The sequence below is a fragment of the Psammomys obesus genome, unplaced genomic scaffold (assembly GCF_907164565.1).
Source record: "Psammomys obesus unplaced genomic scaffold, mPsaObe1.curated_primary_1811, whole genome shotgun sequence".
Classification (NCBI taxonomy): Eukaryota; Metazoa; Chordata; class Mammalia; order Rodentia; family Muridae; genus Psammomys; species Psammomys obesus.
In genome coordinates, this window is record NW_026596134.1 from 24,296,608 (window position 1) to 24,315,617 (window position 19,010).

Consider the following 19,010-nt stretch of genomic DNA (forward strand, 5'->3'; position numbering starts at 1 on the left):
CTTTCTTATACGACCCAGGACCACCTCAGGCTGGACCCTTCTTCATCAAGCATTAATCAAGAAAACGCCCCCAAGACTTGCTTATGGACAAGTCTGATGGAGGCATTTTCTCAATTGAAATTCCTTCTTCCTAGATAACCTTAGCTTGTCTCAAGTTGACCAAAACAAACAAACCTAACCAACATAGTACCCATTTACAAGAAATGGCATTTACATTACATTATGTTTTAGCAAGATGCAGTGTGTCCATCTGTGTGTGGTTTGCTTTTTCATCTTAAACACAAGAAAAATGTAGGCATGAGCCCAGATGATTCTTCTCTCCAAATACAGTTTCCCTACTGCATTTCCTTCTGTGTCTATAGACACAGGAAAAATAGGCAGAGTCTGGAAAGTAGCCAAAAGTCCTTGTCAGTCTGGCACTAGCTACAGACTGGTACCACTGTGCCTTCCCAGTTACAAACAATAGATTACGCTACCATTAAGGATGCCTGACAAGACTTAGCACCACAATAAACAGATCCACAGCTGCAAAGAGCCAAGGCACTGCCTGTGGAAGGCAAATTCCTGAGAGAACTCTTTCCACTCATAGCCAATGAAAAGATAAAAGAGGAACTAAATCATTAAGGTAATTATTAGTAACATAATCTAAGAAGTTCTTTAGGTAGATGTTAAACGATCATTAAAAGCCATGTTTCCTGACAGAGGTTGATTTCAAAAGAAAATAACATGTTCTCTAAAGGGAAACAAACAACAATAACAAAAAAAAAAAAACAAACAAAAAAGCAACAGCACTTGCAAGTGGTGCTAAAGGAAAAAATTTCAAAATGATCAGGAAACTAAAACTCAGAAGTTTAAACCTTCATTTTTACCTAAAACTGCATACATTAAAATTTTTTGCTTTGTTAGGTATGAAAGAACAAGCTATTTGGAGATTTATCTATTTTCAGCTTTTGTGTGTGAATGTTTGCCTGCATATATGCGTCTGCATAAGTATGTGTATGTCTGTGTGAGCCTGGTGTCTGTGGAAGGCAAAAGGCAGCATCAGGCCACCAGGAACTGAAGTTACAGAAGGTTGTAAGTAACTGTCTGGGTGCTGGAAACTGAACCCAGGTTCTCAGAAAGAACAGGCAGGGCCCCTAAATCTCAGAGATATCTCTCCAGCCCCATAACAAAGTATGTGAACAACTCATACTGCAATAGACCAACTGCAGAGCTGACTTTATGAAACCCTAAGAACATACTCCTGGGAGGCAGCGCACACAACTAAAGACAGAGGTGTGAAGCAGCTGAGCTTCCTGCTGCTGTGCCTTTTCCATCCTTTCTACGAGCTCCTGAGGTAATTACTGCTGGCCTTTTAGCCTGACATAAAGCCACTTTGCACAATAGAAACTAACATTATTAATTTTTTTAATGACTAAAGAAGCCTTAAATCAAGTTCTTACATGGAAGTTTTCACAGCTACAAATTAATTTTGGCGTGCCCAAGCCAAAACAGAGTAGTTTCTCTGTATTTCTTATCTGAAATAATGCTATGTAAAGGAAGGACAATGTCATAGTTAGCTTCAGTTGTCAACATAGCACACCTGAAATTTGGAACTGAAGCTAACAATGGCAGGCTGTTTGGTATTCCTCAGCCTAAAGCCTGGGACTACAAGGATTAATGCTTTAATAAAGCCTGGGGAATCTGATCCAATCTAACAGAGGTCAGTGGCCATGCAACAACTATCGTCTTTATAAGCTATAAGCCCTTCAAACTCCAACAACCTCTAAGATGTAAGCCTATTGCCCTCAATGTGAAAAAGATGATTTTAAGATTCTGTATTGGTTGGTTTTTTTTTTGGTCAACTTGACACAAACCTAGCCACATCTGGAGAGAAGAAAGCACAACTAAGAAAATAACTCTACCAGACTGGCCTATAGGTGAGCCTGTGGGACATTTTCTTAGTTAGTGATTGATGTCGCAGGGCCCAGCTACTGCAGGCACGGCCACCCCCAGGCAAGTGGTCCTGGGTTATAGAAGAAAGCAGGCTAAACAAGCTATGGGGACAAGACAGTAAGCAGTGTTCATCCATGGCTTCTGCTTCAGGTCCTGCCTCCAGGTCCCTGCCCTGACTGCCCTTCATGATGGCCTGTGAACACACACGCTGACACGAAACCTTCCTCCTCATGTTGCTTTTGGTCACGGTATTTTAGCACAGCGTCAGAAGCCCTAAGGCAGCTTCTCTGAATACAAAGCAACTATCTGATGGACTGGTCCATTAACTGCAGAAACAAGAGTAACCAGTAACCAGGAAAGTCAACAGTAGGAGTCTGCAGAAAATCCATTTTCCATAAAATCTAGATATTTAACATTTCTCAGTTAGGAATATCAGCAACAGTCAGAGTTGTATTGGATTATTCGTGCTCATCATCTAAGGCCACTACTAAGAGACTGTTCAAAGAAAAAAAAAAAAAGAGTAAAATCTTGGTTGGCACTAAAATTTTTTATGGGTAAAGGACAGCACACTGAAAGGAAAATGGCAAATGAAGACTGAGTAACCAGAGGAAATTATCCACTTAATTATCTGAAAGAGAGTGACCCAAATACACTGTCAAATCATTATTTGCTAAAAACTAATGATAAGATTTTCCTCAAAACTTAATTAATGCTTCAACTCTTTTTCAGATAACATTAATACCATCTTACCTTACAAAGTTTACAATGACCGTTGTAAGAATTTCACACATATTATAGTATTTGAGCCTAATCATATCCTCTCAAAATACCTGGGTATGGGGTGATCTGGAGAACCAGTCTAGAGTAAGAATGAGGTCGAGAGGAGATGTGTGCAGACCCCAAAAATCTCAACTTGAAATCAGCAGGAGTAAGGATTGCTCCCTCCCTATCCTGGGCCTACATATCCTGGTCTTTAGACTACCTCTGCCACCCCTGAGGTAGTCATACAGCCTGGTGAGCAGCTTTCAGGTTTTCTCATAAAGACATGTGCGGCTAGCACCTGGAATTCCTCTCCATGAAAATGAAGCATTCTTAATACCTCAGCCCCAGCCAACAATATACACTCACCCTGAAAACCGCTACCCACTTCCCCAAGGTTTATCTAGCCCTTAATCCCAACAAAGAAGAGCTGTTTTATTTGGAACTGCTGTGTCACTGAAAGGGCTGTATCACTAAAAGAGCTACATCAGACAAGGCTTTCTCTCCCACCCCTCACCAGACCAAGATCCTGCTAACCCACCTGACCAGCTAGGCGTCATTCCTTTGAGCCAGCATCTGTACTCGTCAGCACCTGGATGGCCCAAGGGAAGAAGCAGGGCTCCAGAAGAACCATGGGAGTTATTCAGGTTACAGAGTGCAAATTCTAAAGGACTAAAAACACATCTTAAGCTAGAAGTGGTGACTCATTCATGGTTAGAATCACAAGCACTCTCAGGAAGCTGAGGCAGGAAGAGTACTATGCATTTGAGGCCAGCCTAGGTTACCTAGTGTGTTCCAGGACACCTTGACCTCCAAATCTTATTTATGTATTTATTCATTTTCAAATACATACACACACGTGTATATACATTTATGTAAGATTTTTTTTAAAGAAGCCATGAATTTGGAGAAGGGGAATGGCAGGAGAGGGAGAAGCAATGTAAATACAGTATATAAATATGAAAACTTAAATATATATAAATAAATTAGATAAGACTATCTTAACATTAAGTCAGCCTTTCTCTTCGGTGTCAAGTAAAATTACTTGGGATTAAAAAAAAAAAAAAAAAAACCCAAAATTCTTCAAAATCAGTAGAGAGAAGTTCAAATCTCAATCTATCTCTTCTCTCTAAGAGTTCTTGAAGGTTTGAAGTTAGGGGTTTTTTGTTGTTGTTGTTGTTGTTGCTTTATGTTTGTTTGTTGTAAGAATGAGTTTACTAAAGTGGAAATAACATCTTTAAATTAAAATGTTTCAATTTCCACATTAAATGAGCTACTCCACCATCTCTAGGAGCTGCCCTTTGTACCGTTAATCATTTTCAGTATGAGATCCCAGCAATCAAGAAACTTGAACTCTTAACCTGAAAAAACTCAAGAAAACCACCGTGTTACAGTGAACCCAGCACAGGCTGCAGACCACTAACACGCTCACCTGACCTAACTCTCATATTATCACTGTTCTACGGCTGTAGACGCTTTTGAGAAAACCGGTATAGTCAAGGTCAGAGCTTAGGAACTTCAACTTTTCAATAATCTTTAAAACCTTCAGATGCATTTGAAATTATTAGAAGTTATAAGAGCTAACCTGACAAGATGACTCAGTGGGGGAAAGGGGCGTGTTACCACACTTGACCTGAGTTCAATTCCCAGAACCCACACAGTGGAAGGACACAAGAGACTCCAGCAAGTTACCCTCCGACCTCCACCTCTGCGCTGCAGCATGTGTGCTCCACCCCCTGACACACACAAACGCTAAAATAAAGAAATGTTAAACAAAAAAATAGTTAAGCTCCCCCAGGGGCCCAGGGAGATGGTGCAACAGTTAAAAGTACTTGCCTGTAAGCCTGATGATCCGAGTTCAATCCCCAAAACCCACAAAAAAAAAAAAAAAAAAAAAAAGCCAGATGCAGGGACTAGAGAGATGGCTCAACAGTTAAGAGAGCTTCCTGCTCTTGCAGAAGGCCTTTGGTTCATTTCCCAGCACTCCATCAAGCAGTCACAACCTTCTGTAACCCCAACTCCAAGGGACCCCACGCCCTCTGGCCTCCTCAGAAACCTGCACACCTACGGTGCACATGAACTCAAGCAGCAGGCACGTATAAATTTTCAAGCCAGATATAGTGGGTCACAGCAGCAAGGATGAGAGACCCTACCTCTGAAACAATGTGGAAAAAAGAAAAAGTTCACCCAAGCTCCTACCTTCACTTTACAAAATCTAGAGCTAATATTCACTCACAAGCCTAGAAACACATAGCCCAGCCTTCACATTTCTGACAGCTGACGGGGAGTGAATAATATGATCGTGACTTCAATCACAGATGGACTCTAGAGCCAGACAATACCAAAGGAGGGATAATGGATACAAGTAAAAGAAGCTATTTTCTACCAGAAAGACTTGCTATCACTTACTCTTGGTTTACCAGGTCCTCATCCTCTGAGGATGATGCTGTCTCCTCCAGGTCCCGGGCCATCACAACTGGCATTTCCTTTAGGGTATGTCATGCAGTCAACACACAGAGGCCTCAGAGACCTTTCTTCCCTGCAGTTTCACTGGATCAGACAATTTGGCTGGCACAGACTCCTGTAAGAAAGCCAAAGGATTTCAAATACAAGGCAGTTGCACACTTCAGGGATTTTTCACACCACCTTTAATATGAATGAAAAGGAGTATATTTCTAAGTATTATATAATCTCTAGAAGCTTGCTTTCTGTAACAGTCCACCTCATACGCCACAAAAAAAAAAAAAAAAATCGAGAATTTTGTTTGTTTGTTTTTGTTTTCCAAAACAAAGCTTTTCTGTATAATTTTGGCTATCCTTGGAACTAGGTCTGTAGATCAGGCTGGTCTCAAACTCAGAGATCCTCCTGCCTCTACTTCCTGATTGCTGGGATTAAAGACCCGTGATACCACTGCCAGCTTAAGAATTTTTTTCAAACATACCATTTCTGTTGTATCTAAAAAGCTGTTACTAAATTTGAGTTCCTCACTGGTCTTATATAGTAAAAGCAGCATGCACCAAAAAGAATAGGCTTTAAGGCACTCCGATGTAGATGGCTGATTACCTAAATTTAGTTAATTATTTGCTAGACAAATTAAAGGTTTAAAACATTTATGAATATGTGTACATACTCTACAAGCACACAGACAAGATGCTATGTTTCTAGGAAAACCAATTTAACCGGACTATTAATAAAAGGGTAGTGAAAATATTTCCTCTCACCATGGATGACATAAATAGCCGGGGAGAAGTCAAATACTCATAATAATTATTCAGTTACTAAAAACCACAGATTTTAATCCAAAACTCAAGTAGGCACCAAAATTAAGAAATTTTCAACGCTGCATTTCTAATTCTTTCCATGGAGGAAAAGTTTCATGTTCGTTGTTGTAGAGAAAATAGAAACACATAAGGAAAACGCTTAACCATAACCTCGGTACTCAAAGATAATCAATTCGGGGCGGTTTTTCAAACTTCGGCATGTCTATGCATTTACATAGACGGTAAGAATAAAACAAAGCAACTGCAGCAAGCAGCAACAGCAGCTAACCCCGACCCTACACATCCTCGGCAGAAATGAGTAAAATCTAACAACCTCAATAATTCTTTTCGGGTGATTCCTGAGGAATTTCCTGATCTTTCCCAAAATGCTTGAAGAGTCGTTTAGGTTAAACTAAAACTTCCACGCAGAAAGGAAACCTACAAGCAGGAAGGGATGCCCACCCTTCCTTGCCTCCCCGGAGAGCAGAACCAGAGGCGGTGTTCTGAAGATCAGAGACCCTATGCCAAAGGGAATCCTTGCCCCTACAGGGATCTGCCGCCAGCTCCACTCCAACTCATCCCAACCCGCAGGTGCTCCGCAGACAAGGACGCGGCGACTCTGCCGCAGCGCTTCTGCCCAGCACGCCCGGAAGCCAACAGCTGCTCCGGGGCTCGGAGGGAAACGCCGCGGCGCCGACCCGACCCTGGAGCGCACCTCCCCAGAGCGCGCCGGCGCAGGCGTTTACCTGTCTCATCTTCTCATGGCTCGGGGCGGACAGGCGGGGACCGCGCTCTGCTTCGCCTCCCGCCTCCCTCCTCCCTCCCCAGCCGGAATCAACGCAGCCGCCGAAGGTTGCTTCCCCCGTTACTACAACAACCAACAAGCAACCGCCCGCTCGGAGCCACTGCGCAGGCGCCCGCCAGCGGCGCGAACAACGCACGGCTGCGGGCGCAGGTGGATGGCGTCACCACAGCGCGTCCAGGCTCCGGCGCAGTGCCGGGCAGTTGCCAGAAGGTTTCTTGCCTCCTTTTCTCTCTGCTCTTTCCACACCCCTAAAAGGCCCACTCCAAATCAGAGTTCCGCCATGCTCGGCTGAAGGGTTTACCGCGTGGGCGGCGCAGCACGGAGAGGCTTAGGCGGCGGCAACCGCTGATTGGCAGCAAAGGGGTTCACTCCCTATCGCCTGCTCGAATTTAACCAGCCTAGCCAATCAGAGCGAGGACTGATAGGAACGATCCAATCCTGGAGCTGAACTGAGGGTTGGGGCGGGGACAAGTGGCCCAGGTGGGCTGGGGACTGGAGCTGTCCTAGGGGAGCTGGTTTGCGGATGCTGCCGATACTCTGGCTGCAGTAGTACTGGGTCGCCAGGTAGGACAATTTGTATTTGGATGTAGGTATTGGTATTGCATCCGAGTGAGGTTATCTGCGGAATTTAGGGAAATGGGACTTGCCTGGAAAGCTACCTTTGGGGGGCCGGGAGAGTGGGGAGTCTAGAAATGATGTTCAAGTGGGTGCTAGGAATTGTGAACCTTGCTCAGTGCGAGGACCTTTCACTTTTGCTCATGTAATTCTCGGGGAACCCTTGAGATAGATGTTTACATCCCCATTTTACGAATGAGAAAAACCTAGGCTATGGAGTCTCGATGGCTTGCCTGAACCCCCAGAGCTGAGTGCTGTAGCCAGGATAGGAATCCCTCTTTACTGATTGCTATTAGGCATCGCATCCAGGCTAAACTGAGCCAGGACAAAATTTGGGAATCAAGGCTGTAAAACCCCGCCCCTCCGACCACCTCAAAGCTCCAGAGAAATGGGTTTGAGGTAGAGCAATACAAAAATGTTCTCTGGTGTGTCCGCATCAGCTCTCTGCTAGGATTTCTACGATCCGTCAAATGAAAGGCCCAAGTTCTGCATTGTACGTAAAGGGAGAGAGAGAGAGACAGAGAGACAGAGAGAGACAGAGAGAGAGATTGATTGATTGATTAACTAACCCAAGCTCAATCTAGTGTAGAGAGGAGAAAATGAAGAGAAGTGGATCTTGGCCTGTGCTGTGAGCGCCTGTAAAGACCAGCACAGCCCATCATCTCCAGACCGGAACAGTCTGTGTTTGTGACTTGTTTCCCCCGGATTCACCCTTCCTTTCCTGGAGCCCTTTTTAGTCACTTCGCTTTAATGTCTATTGTGCTGGGTGGTATGGAATCATACCGAAACACAGTACCACAGTGCCAAAGGAAGCCTGAGAGTTTCTTTCAACTCAGGCCAAAGAAGTTAGCCTGGCAACAGATAAATGAAGGGCCAAAATGATGATGATCATGATAAATTACCTTTGTGGGATCCATTTATATCTCAGCAAGGCTTGATCTAAACAAAAAGTATAGAACCAGCAGAAGACAAAAGTGTTTCTGGTGTTTTTAGCTTCCTCAAAAAAATGGGAACTTTGCTGCACATAGTGGTACATGCCTTTAATCCCAGCACTCAGGAGGAAGAGGCAGATGGACCTCTGTGAGTTCAAGGCCAGCCTGGTCTATGTAGAGTTCCAGACCAGTCAGGACTACATAGTAAAACCCTATCTCATAATAAGTAAATACTTTTTCTTAAGATGGGAACTTTACCAAAATATTCTGTGAGAAAGTATTGCAACAGAGTCCAATAGACCGTGGCAATCCGCCATTTATTAGCTGTGTTACCTAACCAAAAGACTCAGCTCTTTGTTCTGACCTCCATCTGTAAAATGGAAATACTAGTAGTGCCTGCTTAGGGAGTCAATAAAAGACGATGTTAGATCCTTGGGGCAAGTAGGAGTACAGCACGCAAGTGCCCCGTAACTATAGCTAGTGTTATTTTTCTTTCGAGTCAACACCAGGCAGGTTTGTTTGTTTGAAGTCTTTCAGATTGTTTTGGTTTATGAAACATGATATGTCTGGGAGTCAAGCAGAGGGAAACCAAGAAGGCCAGTCAGGCAATTACACCATAGCTTCCACTCAAAGCTTCTGCAAGTTAGGAACCGCATGTCATATATCCAGATAGCTGAGTAGATTTAGAATCACCTTGAGCCACTTGTATTGCAAAGGAATGGCATGAAGACATGAAGGCATAGTACTGATTCCAGACAAGAGGAGGGAGTTCTGACTTATAGCAATACTGTGCTTTGGCGGGGGGGGGGGGTTGAACAAAGGTAAGTGTGGTACCACTTGCTGAAAGGTGTACGGCTCATTCACCCTTGTTGGAGTGTCTGAGTGTTGGCAGGAATACAAGCTTTGCCCAGAAATCCATTCTATTACTTTATAGAAATACAAGCACACCACCATTTCTTCTGTTCCCCAGCTTGCCATTTCTTTCCTGATAGAATTGACATTTCCACCCATTGCATTTTTTTTTTAACCTCTGTTACTCTGAACAAAGATCAGCATACCTCTATTTAGGGTAAATATTCCTAGGTAATCTTGTGAAATAGAAGTGGTGTGGCAAGAAAATGGGTTGGGCCCAAAGGACTTGAGATCTGCCAGCGTCGCTTAGGACAGCTCTCATGAGTGGGACATGGGTTAACCACAGAAGGGAAAGTTTGTGACTTATGCAGAAATAACTTCCTTATGCCCTCTCTGTTCCCAAGGCAGAGCACCCTCTCTTGGAGGGGAGTCATGAGCCGCTTCCTGAATGTGTTACGGAGCTGGCTGGTCATGGTATCCATCATAGCCATGGGGAACACGCTCCAGAGCTTCCGAGACCACACCTTTCTCTACGAAAAGCTCTACACTGGCAAGCCTAACCTTGGTAAGAAGTCAAGAAGAACCGGCTGGGCATCATAGCACATGCCTGTAATCCTGGCACACTGGAGGAGGATAGGGCAAGATTGAGAGTTCAAAGCCAGACTAGGGAACCTGCTGAGAGCCTATGTAAACAAATTAATTAATTAAAATAATGAAAAGCATGTAAAGACATATATTCTGTGTAGCACTGGCATAGCTGTTAATTTTCCAACTGGGCCAATATATCTCACAATCCCAGGCTACTTAAAGTCAAGCCTTGGGTGCTTATTTCCCTTTTAAAATCTGATTATTAAGCCTGGCTGGAAATCCAGTTCCAAAAATATCCAGGTGGTTCTGCCTAATCTAGTCTTGGTAGCCACTTGAGCAGCAGTTCTCAACTGGTGAGTAATGACCCTTTGGGGGCCGAATGTCAGATACCCTGCATATCAGATATTTACATTATGATTTATAACAGTAGAAAAATTACAATTATGAAGTAACAATGAAAAAGTTTATGGCTGGGGTTACCACAGCATGAGGAACTGTATTAAAGGGTCACAACATCAGGACAGTTGGGAACCACGTAACCAGAGTAATAGAATGTGTGAGAAGCTCTTGACTCTTTTTTTTTTCCCCCACATGTCTAGATACTTTTCCAATCATTTGACACTGCCCTGGACAATCTGTGTGCTCAGAAGCACTGGCATAAGGACAAGCGAGGAAACAGAATGACATATTGATTGTAGGATGCTACTAGAAAGCCATAAAGAAGCCTTTTACGGAATCTCAGTATCCTCATTAGAAATCAGAGTGTGAGCCAGGCATGATGGCACACTCCTATAATCCCAGCACTTGGAGCACTTTGGAGGCAGAGGCAGGTGATTCAAGGTCAGCCTAGTCTGTAAAGAGTCCAGGAGAGCTACGGCTTCACACAGAAATCCTGTCTCGAAAAAAAAAGGAAAGGAAAGAAAAAAATCAAGGGTGTAGCACACATGGTTCATCGTCCATGTAACAGGTAGACAGTTACTAATCCAAGGTCTTCTCCAACTGAGGTGTAGTCCTGAGTGGACACCCCAGATCCTCTTAAGTTCCTCTCTCAAAAGCCTCCAGCTCAAGATGGCCTTTCTCAACTCATGAAGCTCTCCACTGCAGATCTGTGCGCCACAACCGGCACTGCCTCCTGTTGACACGGGGGTACTTGGAGCTGCAGCCCTGACTGACAGCAGCTGAGAGCTCTGTCATATTTATAGCTAACCCAGATCCAGGCTCTGACCTACTCGCTCTTCTGCAGCCTCTAGGTAGAAAGGAAACTAAGTAGGCTGAGGCTTATTTTGAACCATGTTCAAATATAATGGGAATCAAGAACCTGGAAAAGTGAGCAGGAAGGTTATTTTTTTTATTTTTACTCAATTGCTGCTCACAGGTGGTCACGGAACCTGTGTAGATGCTTAGCAATGCAAGCCCAAGTGAACGATAACAAGTCTTTCAGATGTCAGTCTTTCAGATGTCAGATTCCCCACAGTGCTGGGCATCAAACCCAGGACATCTTATCTTGCATGCTGGGAAGGTACTTAACAACTGACCTATTTCTAGATTTTTTTTTTTTTTAACTCTTTGAACGTTTCGAATCCACAGGGTGCTTCAGTTCACTGGCTATACACTTAAGTCAGCCACACAGGGTGCTTCTAGAAAATACTCATGCCAGGACTCACGTATACATATATATAAATCTCTCAGATTATACAGAAAGCACTCAGGGTCAAGGGCCACTGTTACAGTGAAATATGACTCAAATTTTCAAGACAAGATCTCTAATACAACAGCCTCACAGTTAAGCCATCAAGAGCAGAGGCCCCAGCAAATCCCAGGGAGACAGTGCCTATTTCTACTTTCACATACACAGAAGCCGTCCTGGCTTGAGCTTTGTCCCATCAGGGCAGATCATAGACCTTGTAAAACTAAGTCTTGAAGACATCTATATTGGTGCTGGTATCCGGTCTCTCTTAGCAGTCTACAAAGTCCATTAGTTTTGCTAGGCATCTTATATGTTCATCCTCTGTAGCATTCCCTTCTAACTCTTAAGCATCTGAAGTGGATTGAGCAGCACTCAGAATTCTTCCCATTCCGATCCCCAGGGGCCCACATGGGGAGGTCAGGGAAGCAGATTAGCTTAGGGCAAGGCTCACCTCAGCCCTCCCTTCTCACTGGTCTTGCTTTTTTTTTTTTTTTTTCAAACTACACAGTGAATGGCCTCCAAGCCCGGACCTTTGGGATCTGGACACTGCTCTCATCAGTGATTCGCTGCCTCTGTGCCATTGACATCCACAACAAAACGTATGTCAGGGAAAGAAGGCCTTTGGCTTCTTTTTTGTTGGCTTTCAGGCTCCGCCCATATACACTAGCCTGCTTCTGGGACCTGTTAAATCACTTTACTGCTTTAGCATAGAACGTGGCCGGTGGACCAATCCTTCCAGGCTTAAAATACTTTATAGGCCTAACAGGCTATCACAAATGGCAGTGGTGTACATTCTATCCCTTGATCTGCATTCCTAGCCCCATACATATGTTTCCCACAGTCCTTCTTAATCAGAAATGACCAGAAAAGAATGACCATGACTGTGAAAAGAGAGAGTAAGCTGAAAGAGGCCCAAGAAGAGGAACTTTGCTGTCTCTCCAAAGAGTGAGACAAGCATGAACAGGTGCAGGCCATCCTAGCCTCATCTCTAGATGATGCCAGACCCAGCTGTGGCCACTGGAGGGGGCTCAAGCTTTCTTCCCTGCAGTAACCATCATCGTCTTGATAGAAGCAGTCATTGCTCAATTCACAGGGTGAAGCTGTCAAAAGTCCAACCTCAAACTGAAATCCTTTTATCTCGTCCCTCCCGTCAGCATCTGGGGAAGAGAGGAGGCAGTAACATTTATGGCTCTTCTCTGATTTTGCCAGGCGCTCTCACCTACATGCCCTTGTCTCTCTCTCTTAGCAACCCCTGGGGGGGAAGGGGAGTGATGCTCATTACTGATATCACAGTCTAAATGTTTAAAAATCCAATTAATTTAAGCAGAGGAAAACTGACTCAAGTGGGACTTGAAGCAAGACTATTAGCCCTTTGATCTCTCCATCTTTATTTTTAATTTTTTTTTAACTTGAAACTGGATTACATGTCCTAGATTGGACACATATTTTTAGAAGCAATATGGTTTAGTAGAAACTGCCTGGGGTCAAGAATGAAAACAAGAAAAAGACATTCTGCTCTCAGTTTTGTTGGTAACTGGGTTTATCACCTGTATCTTTGTACCTTGGTCTCCATCTATAAAATGATGATAGAGATCTGGTCTACCTCTCAGAGTGAACGAAAAGACTAGAGGATTGGATAATAAGTTTGAAGCCCTTTTACCACCGTGAAGAGCTGCTGATAGCTATAAGGGATGTGACCTTTGTTTTCTGTGTGTTTCGAGCAAACAGAGGAAATTCATACTCCCCTCCAACCTCTTCTCCGCATCAGTTTTCCCTCTTCCGACCCAGAGCAGTTGTGAATGCTGACTTAGCGCGTCCAGTTTTTTCTAGCATAGGACTTTGATCCATGGACATCTGACATGCATCCTGAGCTCATTCCCTCCCTAACCAGAAACTTAAAATCACCCTGTGCACGTGCACACAGACACACACATATCCCAACATGCACCAGCATGATTAAGAACTAAATTTAAGATACTGGCTCTTTTGGAAAGATGAGAGAGAAAGCCATCAGGACAGGCTTCGGGCACACAGGTGTTTTCACCTGTGTAATTTTTATTTCTTTGTAATATAGAAGTACCCAACAGGGGATCTAGCTCTCATGAGAACGAGTTCGATCCCCAGAACCAGAAAAAAAGGAATCTGAACCAAAAGTGTCCAAACGGTAAAACTGATAGGACTGAGTCCTTGCAGTTTTCTGTCTCCTTGGAGTGTGTCCTAATTTATTTTTCATAGTTTACAAAAAGAAAGCAAAACCCAGAGACCTGAAATTCAAGTGGTCAGCTGCCAGGGCCACCTCATTGTCAAAGCTGACAAGCAAGCTCTCCTCCTGGAGCTGTCGCATGTCCTCCTCAGACAACATTTTAGGCCAAGACATGAAATAACCATCAAGAGTCTGAAAGCTTCTTGCTGCTCAGTCCCCATTCAGGACATTCCTTTATGGTTCCATCGTACAGCACTGGCTGGCACATGGCCAGACACCTGCTAGGGTAGGCTTAGGCTGCTGAGTCTGTCAGTCTGCCCTGAGCACAAACATGAGCTTGGTCCAAAATTGCTGCACTGCCCCAACTGGGATCCTGATTCTCCCATAGCTGAGTTCTATGCCTTGTTAAGTCATAAAGGTCCACTATGGCTACTTGGCACACGCCTCAGAAATCTTTAGTGTTGCCCCAGGAGGGAAGAACAGTCATGTCAAGTCAGCTGACATCCTCTGCAGTTCTGTACCAAACATGCGGTAACTTTGGTTTCCGTTTCTGTCTATTCCCTCAGACTCTATCACATCACACTGTGGACATTCCTCCTCGCCCTGGGACATTTCCTCTCAGAGTTGTTCATATTTGGAACAGCAGCTCCCACAGTTGGTGTCCTAGCCCCCCTGATGGTAGCAAGTAAGCACGGGGCCACCCTAGACCCCCTGCAGGGGTGGGGCTGTTGCACAGAACAATGTGCTGGGGTGGTTTGGTGTTATTGTATGTCCACCATTAATCTTTCTGTGTTAAGGTTTCTCAATCCTGGGCATGCTAGTTGGACTCCGGTACCTAGAAACAGAACCAGTGTCCAGACAGAAGAAGAGAAACTAAGGCCAGCCTTGCCACCTCCAAAACATCGTCTTCCGCCTTCCTTGTCTTCCTTCTTTATCCTCTGTCCTTAGGTCATTTCTTTTTTGGCTGTATCCTTAGCTCCTTCATCTGGGTTCAGCATCTTAAGCTTTTGATTTTTTTGTTTTTAAATTTTTTAAGATACTCATACAGAAAAATTATCTAACATGTATATATAATTTAGCCACTTAAAAAGTATTCTGTTACTCCATCAAAGTCAGGAACCCTGATTAGCCCCCTGATCTGTCTTCCCCTAGCTGCAGCCCCCTCCAGGGTCCCTTTTCCAATCTTGGCTCTTTTCCTTTTATCTCCATTCCTTGATGGGAACATGAGAACTGTGAAGCTCAAGCTGCTGCCTGCCCAGAGCAGCTGCAATCAAGGGCTGCTTCAAGGGGTTGTCCACACATACTGGGCTCCTTTCTGCTGCTGGACCCAAGACTCTGAACCAGCCAAGGGACAGGCAGTTCTTCTGAGAAGGGCTGCCCCCGGTGTGAGCAAGACCAGGCTCCTCTTTTATCTACAGGCGGATGAAGGTTGGAAGAGTCTGGGCTGTTTTTAGACCTTTTGGTCAGTTGTATTTGTGTAATGCATTTTATAATAAATAGTAAAACCATCCACCTTATCAGTCTTTGTACTTTGACCTTTCCGAAGAACCTTTTTACCTCCACGAGCCCCAACACAGGAACATCAAAGCTCCTGGCCTCTTTGCATCCACTGTAATCAGTAAGACAGCTCAACACTCAGGAAAGCTTGGCTGCCTCCAGCTCCTTGTCACTTGTTTACTTGTGTTTTGTTTTGCTTTGTTTTTTAATGTTTACAAGGTTTTTGTCTACATGTATGCCTGCACGCCAGAAGAGGGCACTACACTAGATCTCATTATAGATGGTTGTGAGCCACCTGGAATTGCACTCAGGGCCTCTGGAAGAGCAGCCAGTGCTCTTAATCTCTGAGCCATCTCTCCAGCCCCTTGTGTTCTTGATGCCAAATCTTCTCTTCTTCCTTCTTCACCTTCAGGACTCTACATGGACAGCTCACCAGTTATGGCCCTTCCTTATTTTCTTCCCAAAGAAGCAGCCTAGGACAAACAGCTCCATGAGCATGTGAAGAAGCAAGGTCAAGTCAGGCAGTAAAGAAAAAAAAAAAAAAAGAAGCAAGGCCAATTCCTCCAATGAACTTTGGACAGAATTCTCTAAGAAAGCCGGGTGTTTGAATCAAGAGGTGAAGAGAGAAAGATGTTAGGTAGATCATAATTAAGTAGATCAGAAAGATCTCCCTGAGCTGCGGTCCAGGATCTCAGCTAAGACTCAAATGCCCCGGGGGTAGATGTCTTGAGGTATTTAAGGCAGAAAGAGCAGCAGCTATCAAAAGAATAAACATTGTGAAGCTACAGAAGGGAACTTGAGCTATGAAAGATGAAGGGTCAGGCAAGTTGGGGTGTAGCTTGTAAGGGTAAGGAGGATGGCTGATGTTTTAGTTAAATACATAACAAGGTTTTCTTCAGTGCTTAGAGGAAAGTTTGCCTTAAACAGGAAAGGTATTGTGGCTGTTGTAGCCAAAAAAAAAAAAAAATAGGCTTCCTGGGGTTTGGTGGTGTTTTGGTCAGGTTGCCAGCTCCCATTCACTGCTTTGCACAGCTCTGGCTTCTGATTCGGGCTTGCTTCATTTGAAGTGCCAAAACAGAACGTAGTTCCAAACCTCAGATCCCCAGAACACCAAAAAGACGGCTCAGTGGGAAAAATTACCTTCACCCCATTGCTGTTTTAAAGCAGTTTGGAGGGAGTAACAATCTTACAGAGTTAACATTTGCATGCGGGCCCTTCTAGAGACCACCCAAGAGGCAGTGAGTAGATGCAGGGGCTGATGTGGATCTCCTAGGCATACGTCACACAGACGTGTTGGCGTGCAAGTCCAGAAGGTATGCGATGCAGGTGTGTACCTAGAAGGTACTACGAATATCAGCCTCACGGGGAGTCAGGCTCAGTCCCTCCCCTGTGCCTAGTGGAGTCATGGTCTCGCCAGACAAGAATTGCTAAGAAACAGAGTGCCAGGATGTCACGGAAGGCAAGAAGCAGGCAGAAAAAGTGACAGCTGCGAACCTGATAACAGATGTAAGTTGGACACAGTGGGGAAGAGCAGTAGGGCGTACAGTTTGAGAGAAGATCACCAAGCTGCCAACGCTAGAGCGAATCTGTAGATGCTGGCCAGAGCTAGCCGGTATGGGTCTGGGGTGATCAAACAAAACATTTGAGAAGCCTTTGAGGCAGAGCCAAAGACAACACTGGACCTTCCCTTAGGGAGGAGCACATTCCAGCATGTACACAGGAGAGGGAAAAGTCAGGGTCACAGGTTGGCCACTGAGTTGTATCTTCTGTGTAGGCAGTCAGGAACCTTTAAAGTCTCTTTAAAAATCCAACAGGATGTTACACCCTTGTCAACAAACAAAGGACACAGATGCTATGCAGGCCCCAAGCCCTGCCCTCATCCCCCCACCACCACCCCCACCACTACCCAGACAGTCTCAGAAAAACGTGATAACGTGGTGGGGACTGCCCAAAACTGCCACTACCTCGCTAAACGACAAAGCAGACCACTTTAAAAATCTTTATTGCCTTAAAATATCTGGTACAAACAGGAAATACAAATTATGGGTTGTTGTTTTTTATTTTTAAATAAAGAAATGCATTGATTAAACGTCCATTTTGAACAGCCAAAGAAGGAACACCTTTCTCTTGACAGAAAGTAAGGCATCTCTCCCTCCCGTCCCTAACACTCCCTCCACCACACTCTGTCTACTGCTCAGGTCTACACACACACACACACACACACACACACACACACACACACACACACATACACACAGATATGCATGCATGTACACACAAGCTGATCCCCTCTGGCCTGGCACCCCAGCACTGCAGGCAATCTGGCTGCTCTGGTATGCTTAAGACCAGACAATACAATGGTCATGACCAGAGTTGCTTAAGGCACAGGAGAAAATAGTTAGCAGTTTATCTTGGGGGAGACACTGAAAGCCCATGAGTATAACCAGCAGACTGGGTGGGGAAGGAACCTTTTTAAATTTAAAATACCTGACAAGGACTCTTGCTAGCAGGGGCAGGGAGAGGGTTTAGTTGTGCAAATACTGGCCCCAAAATACACGGGATCATGTTTAACTGAAATAGACATTTCTTCTGCTTCTTTCCTCAGAGATATACTTCTGTGTCACAGTAGAGTAAATAAGACTAACTTTCAATAAAGGTTGGAGCCACGTGCCCCCAGTGGCTATAGTTCCCAGTGTAATATCCAGTGAAGACATTCTGAGTGGCCTGGGACACACGCGTCCCTAGGTGAGCACCATTTTTGTAGGAAAGCACCTTCCATTCCAGTTCAGAGCTCTACAGACTCCCCAGCACTGTCCCACCTACACAGTGAGCCCTCGCCAGTCAGTTTCTCCTTTGAGGCCACAGAAAGGTTTGCTCTGGTTTATAGCGTTTAGTCTCCTTGACTCTCCGGAAAGGTCTGAAGAGAGACAGCAGTGTTAGGCAGAAAGGGCTAAGGCAAGAGTCCTGACAGCTGTGCTGGTGGAATGATGGAGGCTGAACCACGGTACTTCCTCATCATGACCCTCGGGCAGAGCATCTTGCTCAGTCTCAGTAAACTGGGCTTTGTTTGGGTAAGCCTTAAGACATCAGAAAAAGTTAATATCCTGAATAAGCTTTCTTAGGAAAATTCTGCAAGCATTCTCCACGAGAGAAGAAAGGGGATAAAGAGATGGCAAGGGACCAAGCAAAGATGGACTCCAACACCCTCCACCAGCCTCTCCCAATATTAGCCCAAGACCTAAGAGGGAGAGGGGACTGGAATCCAGTCTGCATTTGGGGACAGGTGAGGTTTTCCCCAAGGAAACCATCCAGGTCCTCGGGTAGCGTCCAGTAGGCATAGGCACCGCCATGCAAGTCACATCTTCCTCCTGCTTCCTCTAAAAGCTTCTCCGTGAAAATCTAGGTGCTGGCAGTGACAGCTAAGTGGAGCCAAGAGGTGAGTGTCTATGTTCCTGAGTCTCTGCCACCTCTCTCAGAGATGAGCCTCCTCCGACACGACAGTGGGTGCCTTGCTGGTATTAATCTCCTCCTCCTCTTCTTCCTCCTGGACTTTCTAGAGGGCAAAGAAAACAGGCAGCCCTGTGATTACAGCCTACAGATCTCCTCCCTGGCTGAAGCAGCTACCTGTCCATAACTGATCGGTGGCAAGTACACAGGCGGGAGGCCCCTCCGTGTCTCCACAGAGCAAATAAAACACACAAGGAAACAAGCGAGCTCAGTGTGTTCCCCAGACACCTCCCTCGCCATCGCCACTCATCAGAGGGAAAAAAGCCAGCCTCCTGTTCCAGCAGCCCCAAACTCACCTCCCCAGGCCATCAACTAAGCTGCTGCTAGTTCCAAATCAGCAGATCACTCAGAATCTCAACTAGCCCACTGG

The 19,010-nt window shown here is 44.9% G+C and overlaps 3 protein-coding genes across 11 annotated transcripts in view; 1 reads left to right on the forward strand and 2 right to left on the reverse strand.

The window, feature by feature from the left end:
- Ttll5 (tubulin tyrosine ligase like 5) overlaps positions 1-6,850 on the reverse strand; it is a 247,553-nt gene extending 240,703 nt beyond the window's left edge. For all 9 annotated transcript variants that reach the window (XM_055592889.1, XM_055592892.1, XM_055592890.1 and 6 more), the window contains exons 1-2: positions 6,701-6,850; positions 5,104-5,275 (exon numbers count right to left, since the gene is read on the reverse strand). In XM_055592889.1, the coding sequence (XP_055448864.1) occupies positions 5,104-5,177 (74 nt within the window). In that variant the 5' untranslated portion in view covers positions 5,178-5,275; positions 6,701-6,850. The remainder of the gene's footprint in view (positions 1-5,103; positions 5,276-6,700) is intronic.
- A 122-nt stretch (positions 6,851-6,972) lies between these two features.
- On the forward strand, positions 6,973-15,153 carry Erg28 (ergosterol biosynthesis 28 homolog). The gene is made up of 5 exons (XM_055592895.1): positions 6,973-7,323; positions 9,563-9,723; positions 11,942-12,032; positions 14,203-14,321; positions 14,434-15,153. Exons 2-5 carry the CDS (start codon positions 9,591-9,593, stop codon positions 14,511-14,513), a joined length of 423 nt encoding a protein of 140 aa, XP_055448870.1. The 5' UTR covers positions 6,973-7,323; positions 9,563-9,590; the 3' UTR covers positions 14,514-15,153.
- Positions 15,154-17,118: 1,965 nt separating this feature from the next.
- The window catches only part of Flvcr2 (FLVCR heme transporter 2), a 54,769-nt gene continuing 52,877 nt past the window's right edge, over positions 17,119-19,010 (reverse strand). Inside the window, exon 10 of the mRNA XM_055593248.1 lies at positions 17,119-18,686. Within this exon, the coding sequence (XP_055449223.1) occupies positions 18,606-18,686 (81 nt within the window). The 3' untranslated portion in view covers positions 17,119-18,605. The remainder of the gene's footprint in view (positions 18,687-19,010) is intronic.

Bases quoted from the DNA above. Each gene is read 5' to 3' on its own strand.
- Erg28 (XM_055592895.1), top strand. From the start codon at position 9,591: ATGAGCCGCTTCCTGAATGTGTTACGGAGCTGGCTGGTCATGGTATCC. The intron at 12,033-14,202 runs GTATGTCAGGGA...CTATTCCCTCAG, and splicing joins ATTGACATCCACAACAAAAC to ACTCTATCACATCACACTGT. The intron at 14,322-14,433 runs GTAAGCACGGGG...TTCTGTGTTAAG, and splicing joins AGCCCCCCTGATGGTAGCAA to GTTTCTCAATCCTGGGCATG.